The 15,829-nt window shown below is 35.6% G+C and overlaps 1 protein-coding gene across 1 annotated transcript; it reads left to right on the top strand.

Moving 5' to 3' along the window:
• Window positions 1–5,343: 5,343 nt before the first annotated feature.
• On the top strand, window positions 5,344–13,845 carry LOC128025467 (peripheral myelin protein 22). The gene is made up of 5 exons (XM_052611870.1): window positions 5,344–5,566; window positions 6,112–6,206; window positions 6,441–6,534; window positions 10,519–10,659; window positions 11,776–13,845. Exons 2-5 carry the CDS (start codon window positions 6,129–6,131, stop codon window positions 11,934–11,936), a joined length of 474 nt encoding a protein of 157 aa, XP_052467830.1. The 5' UTR covers window positions 5,344–5,566; window positions 6,112–6,128; the 3' UTR covers window positions 11,937–13,845.
• The last annotated feature ends 1,984 nt before the right edge of the window (window positions 13,846–15,829 follow it).

Genomic DNA, 15,829 nt, shown 5'->3' with positions numbered 1-15,829 from the left:
GTGCATGCTTTTCTGTCCTCAGTGAAACACATTATTCAGTAGACACAGAAATAACTGGCCTTAGCCCTCTCCTCTCAACACTGTCCCCAGGGAATATACTCTGGAATCTTCACTACAGTCTCAACATATTCAGGCTTTATTATTAACCTCCAACCGACCAGCCAGCGCTTTTCTCATTAGAGTTCTCTCATTAGATTTTCACATCTCTCTGTAGAGACATTACATTACACAAGGATTTGAGTATCCTATTTCATATTAATATTTGATCATTGTGGGTGAGCCCCCCATCACCACCCAATATTTAAAATTAAAGAAATGTTGGAGTTTGAATATACATTAGAGAAAAGCCTTGAACTTTTTTCTACCACATTAGCACCACTTATAATTATTATATGATATAAAAAGTGTTTTAAAACAGCATAGAATAGAAAATGAGTATCAACATTTGTACCCAAGTACTTTGGGGTGCCATATGGCGATCATTTAGTACCATGATACAATATATAGAATATTGCATTGCTGTCTAATTCTGTCAAAATGCATTGGAACAACATGTAGTGTTTATATAAAAACATTATTTGTACTGTCTAAATACACTGAAACTGAAATCATCACTGTAACATAGTGCCAACTTGCTTTTGAAAATATTACCATTCAAAAGTTGTCATACCAGTCAGTAAGTTTATTATTTTATTTATTTTTTATTCTTATTTAAAATTAAACAATACTTTTATTCAGCAAATGAATACACAGACTCTTCTACATCATCATATATATCTATTAAAATTGCTACCATGGTAACAGTGGCGCCAGTCTATGACATAATAGAATATATTTCAGGTGCATCCAATAATGATAATGACCTCAGGGTTGACTGAGCACAAGGCTGAACTAAAAGATGCATTCTGTGTCAGGAAATATTTCACATTCTACAACAATAGAGCTGTAGGAAATACAATGGAAATACAAAGAGAGAAAGGGCAATGTTTTCACTGAAACGGTTTGCCCTTGAACTACAAAATGATATAATATATAACCAAACAGGAAGTCTGAAGTAGACAAGATATGCGGGCACGACTGCCCTGATCAACTGCAGTTAAACCACAACATCACGTTTAGAAGGGGAATCCCGGTTGTTCATGATTGTGTGACCACAAACGTCTTCATTCAAATGAAGTTGGACACGATTATCAGCTCTAACATTCACACACAATATCAAAAACGAAATAACGTCATACAGCCAAGAGCCACAAGTCTACAGAAATGTCTTCTGGATGTCTGAGGGCTTCATCTGATTGATCGGTTTAATGACCGTCTTATCGACAACCAGTTTAGAAGAAAAGGAAGTTACATTTGTGGATGCCGTCTCCCTTATATTCCCGCCTCTCTGTCTCCTGCTGAATCATGCAGTGGATGATTCAAGTGTCCAGTCTCTGCTTTTATACCAACCGCTGGTGTTTATTTATGGCTTCGTCTCCAGGGAAACCGCAGGAAGTGTGACACATATCAGAATGGTTACAGGAAGTGAGATTAAGAGCCCAGAAACGATACAAATACACAAATACATGACGATAAGATAAGATACAAATACATGACAAGACGTCTATAAGCTTGAGTCGAATGTGTGTGTATGATGTTGTACGCCGTCTGCTGTATGTGTGAGCTTAGCGCTTATAATGAAAACATGATGACAGGTCTGAATGAATAATAGTAACCAAACATCTGTGCAGTCCTTGAAAGACCTTTATTTACTCTCGTACCTCGAGTCAGTAAAGGGGCGGTTGTTTTTATCCCCACAGACATTTCTGTTTTTGAACTGGTTTAACTATAGGCACACTTTCTTTATGAGGTTCTTTATTGGCATCGATGTATTCATGAAGAACCTTTAACATCCATGGAACCTTTCCATTTCACAAAATGTTATTGTTTTAGTGGAACAAGATTATTAAAATCTTCTTCACACTAGATTCCAAATCTTCTATGGCATCACTGTGAAAACTCCCCTTTGGAACCTTTATTTTTAGGAGGGCCTTCCTGCTCGTAATGTTTATTCCCTGGTTGATCTTCTAAAGTCTGACTTATTTTACCACAGAATTCAGTCAGGGTGTGAAGTCGATAACCCTGATAAGCTTTCTGATATTTTAGTTTGATAACAAGCCCCTCAACTGACAAATATATGCATCACAATAGATAGGCGTTATGTGGTAACCATGGCATTTAACAGTTTTGGAATATGCTGTGGGTGGACTTCTTGCAAAATGCTTGTTTTTGGTAAAATCTCTAATGGGTGTTTGGTTGAAGTCTCTAAATGGTGCATAAAGACAGCTGTTCTGATAACAGTTCAGTGCACATAGAATTGTAAAAATAGCACTTCAGTTTGTTCATAAAGGGAAAAGAAAGACAACCCTGAGTCTGAACATCAATTAGATTTTATATGAATGTGCCAATCAATTGTTGTTATTTGGCAAACAGCTTACAGTTAAATTATATATATATATAGCAGAAGAAGAAACTATTGTGATGCTGGAGTGCTATGGGTGGTTGCCAGGGCAGAAGTATGTGGTTTGAGGATTTTTTTTTTACTGGCAAAAATCTCTATGTCTCAGGTCTTACACCGTAATTATTTAAAAATGCAATGCCTAACAACTCTTGTTAACCAGTAAAATTACTGTAACACGCTGGCTCTGATGCTTTATTTTTTCTCAGTTTCACTTGTGATGTGTGAAAGGTCTTTTTTTTTTTTCAGCCTGAGCTGTTCCAGGGCATGACTAAACACTCATAATGAATGTGTGCCCATCAGTGGAAAAGTCCTTGAGTTTGTATATTACGCATGTATACAGAGAATCAAGCACTTTTCTCAGGGACACATGCTGATGTTTGTCTCCTATTTCCAGTTTCCAGAGTCAAGGAGTCAAAAGCACTTTACAAACCCAAACATGTCTGATTAATCCTGGATAAATCTCTTAAAATGTGAGCACACACAAACTAAACACACACCCCTGCACTTAGGTCTGGCCTTGTGACTCACAGTAAGTCACACACTCTTAATGGTTGTGAGTGTAACGTTAGAGCCTGGTCAGGTGGTGTGTGGATTATAGTGTGTGTGAGTGTGTGAATTCACCACTTTAACACTGCTGGCATGGATCCCACACTTCCAATCTCTACTCAAGACTTCTACAAACATTCACGTATTTGGGACTGCCATGATACCTGGAAAATCTACTCAAAGATCCAGTACATGCTACTCTCCCTGTATACGGATAATGCTCTTCTATAAAGATATTTCACATAACGATGCACTTATGTCATATATCAGCGCAAATCCTGCATCTGACTGGATCTTTCAAGGAAAAATGTCCATTATGAGTGACTTCCAACATAACATAACATCTCTAAAGCTTGTCTGCTCTGATATTAATATTAGAGCAGATAGGCAGACAAACAGAAACGAGGCCATTAAATGAAATAAGTGAGCTGTCATACTCAGGCTAAAGTTATTTGATCAAAATGTCTTTTTTTTATATAATAACTAATTAAATTATATGCATTTAATTGTATGGTTAAACACAACACACTGCAATATATAAAATAAAATAATTAAATACAAATTTTTACTAATGAAGAATGTTGAGAAATGCCATGTCAATAAAGAAATAACAAATCTGACAAAGGACCCCACCCACCATGATGACCAGATTCATAAATGCCCTGAAAGTGTTGAACACTACAGTCACAGCTGCCGTCTCTGACTGAGCAGAGGGAAGTCAAATATAATGGATAACACAAGGCCCTATTTACACATGTCAAGCTTGCATTCTCCGTGTTATCTGCAGTTTGTGTAACTGGAACGCCAGATCATTCCATAGTACCACAGAGATTATTGCCCCTTGCTTAAGTCAAGTGATAAGCAAGAACAACAAGCCACTGTCATGCATCGGTAAAAAAAAAAAAATACAAAAAAAAAAGTGTTGACTCACACAGATATGCAACATTGTATCATTTGGATCAGCTCAGTTTCCATCCTCATATACCATGACCTGAACTCACTGGATGATCCTCTACACAACAAATCCATGTATTTCATCTCTTTAGATTTGCCATGTGTATATATATGAGTATATAAATCCCTCTAGAAAATAATGTTTTCCACTCCATGTTGACTATTAAAATAGTATGTAAACTCTAGTTAAATAGTATGTAAACCAGCAGAGGTAGTGACAGCATACGAATGTAGTCAACATCACAAAGAGCCTCAGACAACACAACTGACCTCTGATAAGACTGTGAAGTAGAAGCCAAAGATAAGATTATGTGGTTATCTAAAACTGACAAAGCAGTGTCAATCTATATTAGTTTTAAGTGGTGGTGAGTCCAAAATCAACACCACCAAAAATAAAACAATAAAAACACTATAAAGATTTTTAAATGTTCACGGATGTCCATTGTTCCCGGATTATCTGAACACTCCATGAACTATCTCTCATATCAGAAAGAACACTCAACACTCTTTCAGTCTACCTCTGCCCTCTCTCTTTTTATTGACTTCCCATTTGATGACTGATGAGAGGGAGAGACGAAGGGAGGGGAATCTCTTGTAAAGGAATTCTGCAAATTCCTGGAGGCTTTCCAAAGGCCAGCTAATGGCTATACTTATTTTCACCCAGACAGTATCTGGGAGAACTGAGAGTAACCATTTAACAAGTTTGTATCGCTCATTCCCATAGCAACCAAAGAAAAGGAACACTGCACAGAACTTTTTGTGCGTGTTTATTTGAACAGCCACATCTGAAAACATTTCATACAGCACTGCCAATGTATAGCAAGTATTTCTTTACTGCCTTCTCTATTGACTTCAAAGTCAAACTAATTCTGTTATAATCATGTGTTTGCAGTTTAACCATGACTGTAATAAGGATAAAGATATTATTCCAGTTTAAAGTGTTACAGTTATGCTAGAAAGTATGACTTATCTGTCTTTATGGATCAATTCGTTTTATTAGATCTAGCTCCAAAAAAAAAAAAAAAAAAAAAAAAAAAAAAAAAACTTAATTTTTTATTTTGTATTTATTCAATCAGCGAATTATTCTTATTTATTATATGATTTATTTATAGTAATTATTATAATAATTATTATAATTATTATAATTATTTTATTTTGTTCAATAACTAACATGATCCATCCACTGCTTAGGAACAAGAGCTTACAAACCTACTAGCACACTTGTATTTGTATTTGTATTTTTTTTTTACGCTGGTATCCATGAGAACCAAACACAGCTCTGGTTGTGTTTGTATGACTAAGTACCCGGTGGTTTTCCTGCGCTCTTACGCTCAGTGCGCGCTGTGAGTCTGTCGCTGTCAGAGAGGCGCGCCTTGACGTAGCTTTGCAGAAAAAGGGCGTAGTACTTCCATAATGAGACTCTTTAAAGCTGCTGCTCCACACAGAACATTAATCTAGTCGCAGGGATCTGGACTTTGGAAATACGCAGTACTTTTGACACGAGTGGCGCGGCTGCATTTTGGCGTTTTCATCCATTTTTGTGGACTTACTTTCTATTTGATTGCAGTAAGTTGGATTTATATTTCAGTTCAAACGTACGTTGGCTGTTTATGAGTTTTAAAAAGTCTGGAGCGGATCAGAGAGGGGTGTAAATCTAACCTTCAGGATAAGAAAAGCCACTGTCATGCTTTGGCTCATCCATACAATGATATCTTTGCTAACTTTAAAGAGGGACATTCATGTTGTTGGTTAATTATTATACAGTTATATAGTTTTATGAATATGCGTTAAGCTGGTTTTGCACTTGTAAACTTCGTTGTTACACTCTTTTGCGCCAGAACTGAATCTGAGCTGCAATTTTTGGGAGATCAAGAAAGTTTTAATAAAGTTGTATTAAAAGTAATGTACAATGTACCAATCTGCTTTTGACATATTGGTTAAATAATTTATTTATATTATTATATAATATATAATATATTATATATTATATAATATTTATTTTTATATATATATAATAACCTAAATCTTATAGTGAAAATATATTATAACAATATTATAACTAATTGGTCACTGATATATTTTATTAAAAACGTGTTTCGGTGTTTGTACAGAACCGTAAGGAAACATCATGCTGCTCCTCTTAATGGGAATTGTCGTCTTGCATGTGGCAGGACTGGTTCTGCTCTTAGTGTCAACTATAGTCAGTGTAAGTACAACTATTCTCAATTTTCATTTATTAAATAAAGATCTATCTATCTATCTATCTATCTGTCTATCTGTCTGTCTGTCTGTCTTTCTATGTGATTTTATTAACCAAACAAGATGCAATCAGTTTGGAGTAGTTCATACACTCAAACCCCAATCTGGCACTAAAACCAGCTGAAGGAGAATATTTTGGATGCGTTTAACTCCTGCTAATGAGTATTCTTGAATCTAACAGGCATGGGTTATTAACACCAACAGCAGATCAGACCTCTGGACAAACTGCACCACAGTGAGTGGAGTGTACAGATGTGACCCTGCTGACACTGGAGGTAAGATCCTGTTACATTTTTAGATTTGTTTAAGAAATAATGTGTGGTGAACCAGCACAGGTTATTCACGGAGGTCTCCATCCTGGCTTAACTGTCAAAGCCCCTTTGCCTAATTATCACACCTTGTGGTGGGTGTGCCCACTCTGCCTCTGTACATCTCTGTACTGCCATCTAGGGGTGAGAATGCAAGCTTGCAGTTCAAACCCACAACAGACCCCTCTTCAACATCAGCTCTGTATAAATAGTCTGGTTACAGCATTCAAAGCAGATTACCGGGAGATTTAGACTGATCTGTCTGTAATGGCGTAGCATCAGATAACAGCATGGTTTGTGTCACACCATTGAATCAAAATGTCAGCGATGGGTTTGTTGAATCAAAATGTCAGCGATGGGTTTGTTAATACAAAAACGAAGGCAGTTTGAGAGAGAAACATTTATATTTGAAGTTTTTGGTTGAAATACAAACTTATGTTGTAATTTTTTTAGTTATTGTTGCCATGTGATGTGCACCCGAATATAAATTAATAATGAAAAATGCTGTTCTTTAATGCATATTTTTTTTAGTGTATTTTTAAGTACTGTATATTCTCAATCAGATCACTGTTACACTATTGGCTGTTCTTGGAGGGAGAGATGATGTCATAGTTTAGAGCGGGAAACGCCTCTCTGTGCATTTTGGTAATGAGGCGGGACCAGAATGCTTTGCTGTGTTTGTTCATAGCTCTCAGTCAGTTGGCGTAGCACCTATAATGTGGCGTGTTTGTTTAGGGCGTGGGGTTAGCACGTAAGGCTTTTCTGTCCTGCTCTCCTGTGCTCACTCGCATGTCTCTGGCACACTGCTGGACACAGGCTGTTTTTCAGTTACTTCAAGTTGATTTTCTGTTCATCAAAAAATCCTGAAAATAATGCATTTCTCAATAAATGGCCATCTGACAGCAGCTTGCATTCTTCACATCCCTAGTAAGGCAAACATAGTGTGCTTCAGCATTAATGGTATTATTTGAAACAATCCCTGCTGGGTTAGGGACAAATCAAGAGAGTTAAATCAAACCCACCACAATAAATAAATCAAGTGCGAAGATTGCCTGAATGGTGTACTTTGTATTTTACACTGGGAGCGATGCAGAACAGCTGGCATGGCGGCTAAAGCATGTTTGAAATCCTATTCATCATCCTGATATAGAGCCATTTCATGGACCAAACTGAGGTTATCACGGTCTAGTATTAACGCACAAATTCGCACCCCTGTGTTATGTTTCACCAGTGCATATTTATCATCTGTTAAGCCACGTTTTTCACACCCAGGACCATGCGTGCTGCTCTAAATGCAAACACAAGGCCTCCGCTTTCCAAAACCAAATCATCTGTCCTGAAATACAAGTCCCTGCCTTATATGCATGAATGCTGACAGAAATACATAGGGTGTTGTCAAGCTCAACAGAGTACAACCGCACCTTATTTCAGGAAACTCCACTGTCACAAGTCTGAAGGAAGGAAAAGTCTGTTTACCTCATGTGAGAGTAGATATACTGAGGATACATTAGGTTACTTAGTAACAGTAAGTAGACCGTATAAGGGGACGTGCTTCTAATTTTACTTCATTGTTCAGCGCGCTTTATTGTATCATTTGTATTTTGTGGGTGCAAAACTTAGATAGCAGCAGAATCTAGTATTTATGGATGCATACTAGAATAGTCTCTCTGATGAGATGTTCTGAGAAACACAAATGCCATTTCCATCGTTGTTTCCATTCCGAGATAGTTACAAGCACAAAACTGTATTTTTCGATTTATCCATGTGTGCCTGAGCTTTACGTTTTAGCTGTTAATGAGATCATTGCTAGAACTTTGGATAATTCGTATTACCAGTTCTTCCCAACAAAAGTGCAATGAAGTCGATTTGTGTATGATCTTGATAAGTCTAGATTTTCAAGGACTTGATCAAAAGTTTCTCTTTTTCTGAATGTAAGCAATGTAACAGTGGTGGTCTTATTTTGTAGTAGGCTTTAGTGGAGGATCTGTTTTTTCTGGAGGCTGGAGTTGCTGCTCTGATTTTGGTTTAATCTGTAGAAGGCCAATCTGATGTAGGGATTTGACAATTCTAGTGGCTATAAGGGGAGAGGCAGACACAGCTAAACATAAGAGGAACGAGAGAGAGAAGAGGATGCTACAGGGATGAGCCTTGGATAAGAAAAAGACATGCTGGACAACTCATGTATTCCACTTATTAGTGCTTGCTTGAGCATGAAAGGTAGAGTCTGAGATAGAAAGAGAGCTAGGACATGTTCGTGCTCATGATTCTCCTTAGACACATTTTACATACTCAGTTTACATATTGCATGGTCTCATACTGTGTGATTTAGAAGAACAGCAAAATACTCATCAAATCATGTCATTATTTAACCTTGAGACAGTCAATAAGAATCAATTCTGCTTTAAAGAGATTAAGCATTTAAAGGGGCAGACAACATAACAGGAGCACAAGTTTATAATAAACAACTATATTGTGTGTTGGTGTGGACACTAATATAGTTATCGTTCTTGGTGTGAACAGGCCTGTATTCAATGTCATAATTTCTTCATGGCTTTCTTCTGAGGAAACAAAAGATTAAAAAAAAAAAAAAAAAATTCTGCTTTCATATCCATACACTCTTGCCATGGGAAAGTCATTCTGGGTTCCCAAAAGAATGGACTTATTGTGAAGAATTGAGGGCAAAAACTGTTGAGACATTCTTCTTTTACAGACAAAGTCATATAGGTTTTAAACCGTTCTAAAACAGAATGGGCATTTTAGGTGAAGTGTCCCTTTAAAACTCTATTGAGGATAACAATAGTAAAACAGAAACACTCAACAATTTGTACATAATGGGACATTTCAAAGAATACATGCTAAACATTAAATTAAAACATCTGCCATGTCATTCCTTATCAATCCCAAGCTCCCTCAAACCTAACAGCATGCTACCGACTTTCTTGACGGAATAACTTATTGTCCAATGCTTTTGTCTTGAAAATCAATCTACACTAACCTTCAAAAGTTTTTTTTTTTTTTTTTTTTTTATAAAATGTATATTTTTATTCAACTAAATATATACAAAATACCTTTTATCTCAAATAAATGCGGTTCTTGTGAGGTTTCAGTTTATAACTTATTGTAAATTCTAATAATATTTCAAAATATTATTGTTTTTACTGTATTTTTAATCAAAGAAGTGCAGCCTGGCTTAAGAAGATTTTAAAATCCAAAAACTTCTGATCGGCAGTGTATGTGCAAAGCAAGTGAAATGTTTCCTGCTATGCAAGAAAATATTCATGCAAACATTTACTTTTCTGTCCACATATGTAAAAGGGTGGAATGGCTCTAATGCAGGATAAAAATGACAAACTTAATGGCTTTTAAAGCCATCAAATATAGGTAATATAGAGTTAATGATGTTCCTTGTAAGTTGCTGTGTTATGGCCCTGGGACGTCAAGAGAGGATCAATATCAGGTGCTGGTAACCTGCTGAGAGCTTTTAGGAAGAGAAACCTCATTGTGTGATTGCACAATACATTAAGAGTTCCTGGATTCTCCAGTGCTCTTTATATTGATGAAACAGCCATCAAAACTTTCAATGCAACATTGGCAACAACAAGAGTTCATTATGAACAGATATATGGGTTTTTCTTTTATTTATTCATTTATTTTTTGCAGAGTCACCCATATTATTATCATCAATAATACATAGATATCTAAGTGCACATCTCCAATTGGATGCCAATGTAAAAGTGCAACTACCGGTACAACTGTTATGATCGATCGAGAATAGCAGATGAGAAAATAAATAAATAAATGACCTGTTTAATTTCCATTCGTGTTCATTTAAAATGACTGTCTCATTCCCAAGAGCAAAGGGTTTTTCATTTCGGCAAAGCTCAAACTGCCTTGAGTGGTTTCAGGAGTGAGGAAATGCACTAATGTTTTGAACAACTTTCTGTCTTTCAGTTTGGATCCAGGCAGTCCAAGCCATGATGATCCTGTCAATCATCTTCAGCTTCATATCTCTCTTCCTGTTCTTCTGCCAGCTCTTTACTCTTAAGAAGGGTGGACGCTTTTTGCTCACTGGAGCATTCCAGATCCTTGCTAGTAAGTATCTTGGATCATTTGGACATTAATGGATCAGTACGGTTGTTTGAAGATGCTAATGAAGTTGACATAACACGCTGACATGCTCATGCAGTGTTTATAGACCCAAAGTGTTCGCTGCTGAAACGAAGAAGAGCCATAAATTGCTATTTGTGCATATGCGTTTAAGCTAGCTGGCTCAGGTGATCTGAGATCAATTACCATTTATTAATAAAAGATTATCTATGGGACATCTACTGATCTCTTCTGTTCCCATGGAGGTGTATGTGATTTCATTCGGCTAGATGAAAAGAACTTTGTCTTTGTTAAAAGTCTTGTTAGTCTAATGAATCCTGCCAACTCTCATTAAACCACAGACAGCGCAGCAAACCCTTTAATGCACCCATTTCCTGCAGATAATTCGGTTATGATTTCTTAAAGTTATACATTGGCAAGGTTACCAAAATGAGTAAGCTTTTCTCTTCTTTTATGATAAACAGTACGTGTAAGAGATCAGTTACTGTACTGTAACTGAAGCTAATGTAAAATGATAGCTCTCATTAGAAATGTTCAATTAAATTCTCAGCTCTTTGGGATGTAATTAGGATGGAATATTATTAGAGATCATTACTGTGACTGGATAATGAATAGTTCTGTGGGTGCCACGAATGCTTGATCTTTCAGCACGTACTGAGGGCTTTTAGAGTTCACATCTGTGACTCGCATCAGAGAGGATGGACATTAATTAAAAGCTAAATGTCAGAGGAGAGAAGAGGGTGGAAACAGCACAAAGCTAGACAGTCACAGGTGCCCACTGAGTTGGCACCGGAGACACAGCCGCTGCAACAAGACGAAATGTCAAGACTGGCACGCTGGGGGTGGTCTGTGCTCTGCCTGACATAAAAGTGCTGAAAGTGCCATGTCATAGTTCCTCCCTCTCGTGCATACCTTATACTCAAGGCCAAAACAGCATTTGTTAGATAAACTTAAATTAAGCAAATATATTAGTAACGGTTAAAATTACATAATAGCTAACTGTTGTAAACAGGTTAGCAAAGACACCATTCTAAATTACAGCACACACTGTTGGATATTGAATCTAGACACTTACTTTTTCTTTTCATCATCTTCCCCCAGGTCTTTTCGTTATGTGTGGAGGTATCATTTATACGGTAATGAACTCCGGATGGGTCCCTGCCAAAGAGTCCTACGGGTTTTCCTTCATCCTGGCCTGGATAGCCTTCCCTCTGGCGTTCATAAGCGGCGTAGTCTACGTCATCTTGAGAAAACGAGAGTGAGGTGGCACCGCACTCTAGTGGGCGCCACCTGGAAATACAGCTTTGAAGCCAAAGTATCGCACTGCATCCACATAGAAGTGAAGTCGCGCAGTATCTTCACCCAGGGGGTCAGTCAAAATCAACCCCACTGCTACCCCCAAAAGACATATTCAATAATGTCATCATTTAAAGATGTGTATATAGTATCTTTGGTTTAAAACCTATTTATAACACTTTTTACATATATGTACATAGTATTTTATGTTCGCTCTGTTGACAAAGAACCTCTGAAGAGCTTTTCTTTTAGCTAATTAAGTGCCTTGAGTGTGTGTTTGTCGCAGACACTTGCATAGTTAGCCATAATGTATGTTTGTGTCAATTTTTCTTTCCTCATAAGGCCAAAAATACTGATAAAAAGGTGTTGATGTATTTTAACTAAAGTGCATGTATTAAAGTATAGGGACAGTGAAAGGAAGTGTTTTCGATAAAGCTGCATTGAGAATTCATAGATGAAAGTAAGCTTTGAATTGTTTATTTTTTTTAGTTTCCAACTAAAATGGTGCTATGTATTTACCATTCCTTTTTAGTAAAAGCCATTTAGATTTTATTTAGAAGGACATAACATGACTGAAAGCCGAAATCAGAATGCAATCATTTGCGTTCATTTTATAATAATACAAACAAAATGGGTTCTGAGTAATGTGGTTATGTAGGTTTAGATTTGGGAGATTGTGATTGGAGGAACTGTAGTTAAAACAGAGACTAGGAACTATTGATTTTATTTTTTTTTTTTATTTTTTTATTTTTTTTTTTTTGCAGTATTAGCAGTAGATTTTGAGAAAGCAGTAATTTTTTTCACTCAATTTAATATATTTTTGCTTATATGTTGCATTTAAATCCAAATACTACTCAAATGTGTAATGCCTGATGTATTTGATCACATGTTAGTCGTTATTATAATCAGGGCATTACGTAATAAAACAGCTGAAATGAACCCCTGCATATTCAAATCAAACAAGCATGAAAAATATTACATGAACATGAAACAATGGTATAGCTTTTTTTCAAGTATCAAAATGACAGCTTACAATCCTCTACATACACTATATATAAAGAAAAGCCTATTTAAAAGCATCTAAAGTGGCAGTTTTGTGACGGTGGTGGTGGACACATCATAACACCTGCATGCATGGAAGTATTTTTCAATACTTGAAATTTAACATGCTGCAATTTGGAGATGCTCCGCTTCTACTCGCATAACTCACGGCAATTCACAATTTACTGTAATAGCATGTGATTGTGTTAAAAGAGAAATGTATTACTTACAATTGAAGGCCCTATTCTGAGGACCATGTATTAGGTTTGTTCTCCAGCGACACCAAAAACAATAAATGTTTTATTATTAACTGAATGTTGCTTGCTGAATGTCATGACTAAAACCCCTTATTTTTATTTTTTTTATTTTTTTTGATTGAACAAACAACCTTTATGCACAGCAGAATATTTTGTTTTTGCAGCCATAAAAGAGTTTTATACTTTTTTTCCTTTTTGTGTGTAAAAATATATAATCAATATGTCGTCTGTTCTGACATGGGACCAGCACTATAAAAATGTTGCATGTGCTCATTTCCCAACACTATAACACATGAATACTTTAGGTTGCAATTGTTACTTGTTATTGTAAGACTAAAACCTGAAATAACGAATCGAAATGTGTTGTATTCCTTTGATCTAAGCAGTTGTAAATCTTGTACTATATGTATTTAACTGAATGTCGTAGTGCTCCTTCTGAAAACACCTTGTTAGTCGTGTCTGAAGGAGTTTGAGCTCTGATGAAGACTGTTCATTCACAAGAACACAACTCTGTGCCTCTGACTTGCTCTTATGAAAGCTTGTGTTTGTGTGTTTATTAAAAGCTATTACAAAGAAATACTGCTTGCAAGAAAATTGTCTCTCTGTTTACTTGCTGCAAAAATGCATATGAATTTAAATCCAGTGGTTTCATAAGATTGGTTGTGTTACGAAAATATCAATGGTTTTGACGGCAAATAATGAAAATGAAATTTATAAAATAACATAAAAAGAAAAATCTATCAACATCCACAAGGGATGTTGGACGGAATTAGCTGTGGTATACACAATCACCCTGATCAATTTCAGCCTATGAAAATTTCATTAATAATTTAATAATGTAATGCTAATATGATTTAATAATGTACTGTAAATGCTAATATAATATTGTAAATTCTAGGTTCTTCAGCACAACCAGTTGAGAACCATTAGTCCAAAAAAAAAAAAAAAAAATTAAATAAGATAGTTATGAAATAGCGCCAAATAGTGGAGACATCCAGCAGTAGATTTTCTTTTAAGGATTCCATGTTTGATATAGATTTTAAAGAACATTTTAACTTTATTCATTCATTCATTCATTCATTCATTTATTCATAAATCCACATTCTAGAGTCAAATTTAACAACACCCCAGTTAACATCCACATCCAGGAAAGGTTCTCTCAAAGTTGTGAACAAATGTACTTCCGGTAACATTCATAAAATGCTCGTTCAGTGTTATATGGTCTTTAATGTTATTAAAACGTTAGCACAAAATCATGATTTATACATAATTTGTGGAACTTTTTTTCTGAAACATTTTAATTAAAAAAAAAAATAAAATCCTACTTGTTTCAGAGAACATTCCATATTAATATGTTCCCATAATGTGTTAAAAAACGATCAAATTTAGAAACAATGTTTTAATAACTGATTGGGCACGTTAGCAAAACATTCTTCTGAGACAGTGAATGCAGATATCTGACAGCTACAGGTCACTAAAGTTTACAAAGACACTAAACATAATACTACATAGAACAGAACATGATTAATTATGGCAGATGTTAAATAATAGACTAATATATATGCTGCCCTCTAGCGAAATCCATGATAGCGTTGTATGGTAATATGCATATATATATATGTGTGTGTGTGTGTGTGTGTGTGTGTGTGTGTGTGTGTGTGTGTGTGTGTGTGTGTGTGTGTGTGTGTGTGTGTGTGTGTGTGTGTGTGTGTGCGTGCATGTTTGTATGTGTGTGTGAAAAGAGTTAAAGTCTAAGAGTTTAAAAACAAAACAGATTAAGGAAAAAAGGAATGAGAAAGAAAATGTCACAGACCACTTCACAAGGAGTCACAGTCCATTTAATCTAATTACACTGTTCATGAAGTAATCAGCAGTTTTCCATTAGCTAGACTTTGTTTGCTAGGTGAATTTTTCACGTTCTGTAAAATAACTGAACAAAATTTGAATAGGAGAATTTCCTGTTCACATTTTATAATGAAATTATTCTGCAGCAGATAAATGTGTACAAAACTACATAATATTTATATGAATTTATATAAAATGAATAAATGTAATTGAACTATTGCATGTTTGCAATATATGATCAATGTTTGTTTGCTGATTAATTTATGAATATTAATAAATACTAAATATTGTATTTATATGTTAACTGGAGACTTTAATGGCCTTTCATCATTTAAAAAAAAAAAAAAAAAAAAAAAAAATCAAAACACATCCGCCTTCATTTATCCATATATTATAGATATAAATACTCACAATGATTGTCTAAAGGAATCGGATGACGTTGGGCTCTCTTGGGAACTTATCTGTAAGGCAGACAAATTAATATTACCCATGTGTCTTATCTTATAATGACGGGAATTAATGTATTTGACCACAAAACCCCTGCAACTTAAGCCTACTGCACCCTCTCCGGTTTTCCAAAGCCCTGATCCTTATGAAGATCTGGAGATGATATATGTTACAGAGAAAATAATAAAAATAATAATAATAAAAACATTAGGTAATACAACCAAAGATTCTGGTATTAACAAATTGTTTGCAGATATTCATATTACTGC

Source organism: Carassius gibelio, chromosome A12 (genome assembly GCF_023724105.1).
Source record: "Carassius gibelio isolate Cgi1373 ecotype wild population from Czech Republic chromosome A12, carGib1.2-hapl.c, whole genome shotgun sequence".
In the NCBI taxonomy this organism is placed as follows: domain Eukaryota; kingdom Metazoa; phylum Chordata; class Actinopteri; order Cypriniformes; family Cyprinidae; genus Carassius; species Carassius gibelio.
The sequence above is the reverse complement of the archived record's forward strand: the minus strand, read 5'-3'. Positions and strand labels throughout refer to the sequence as shown.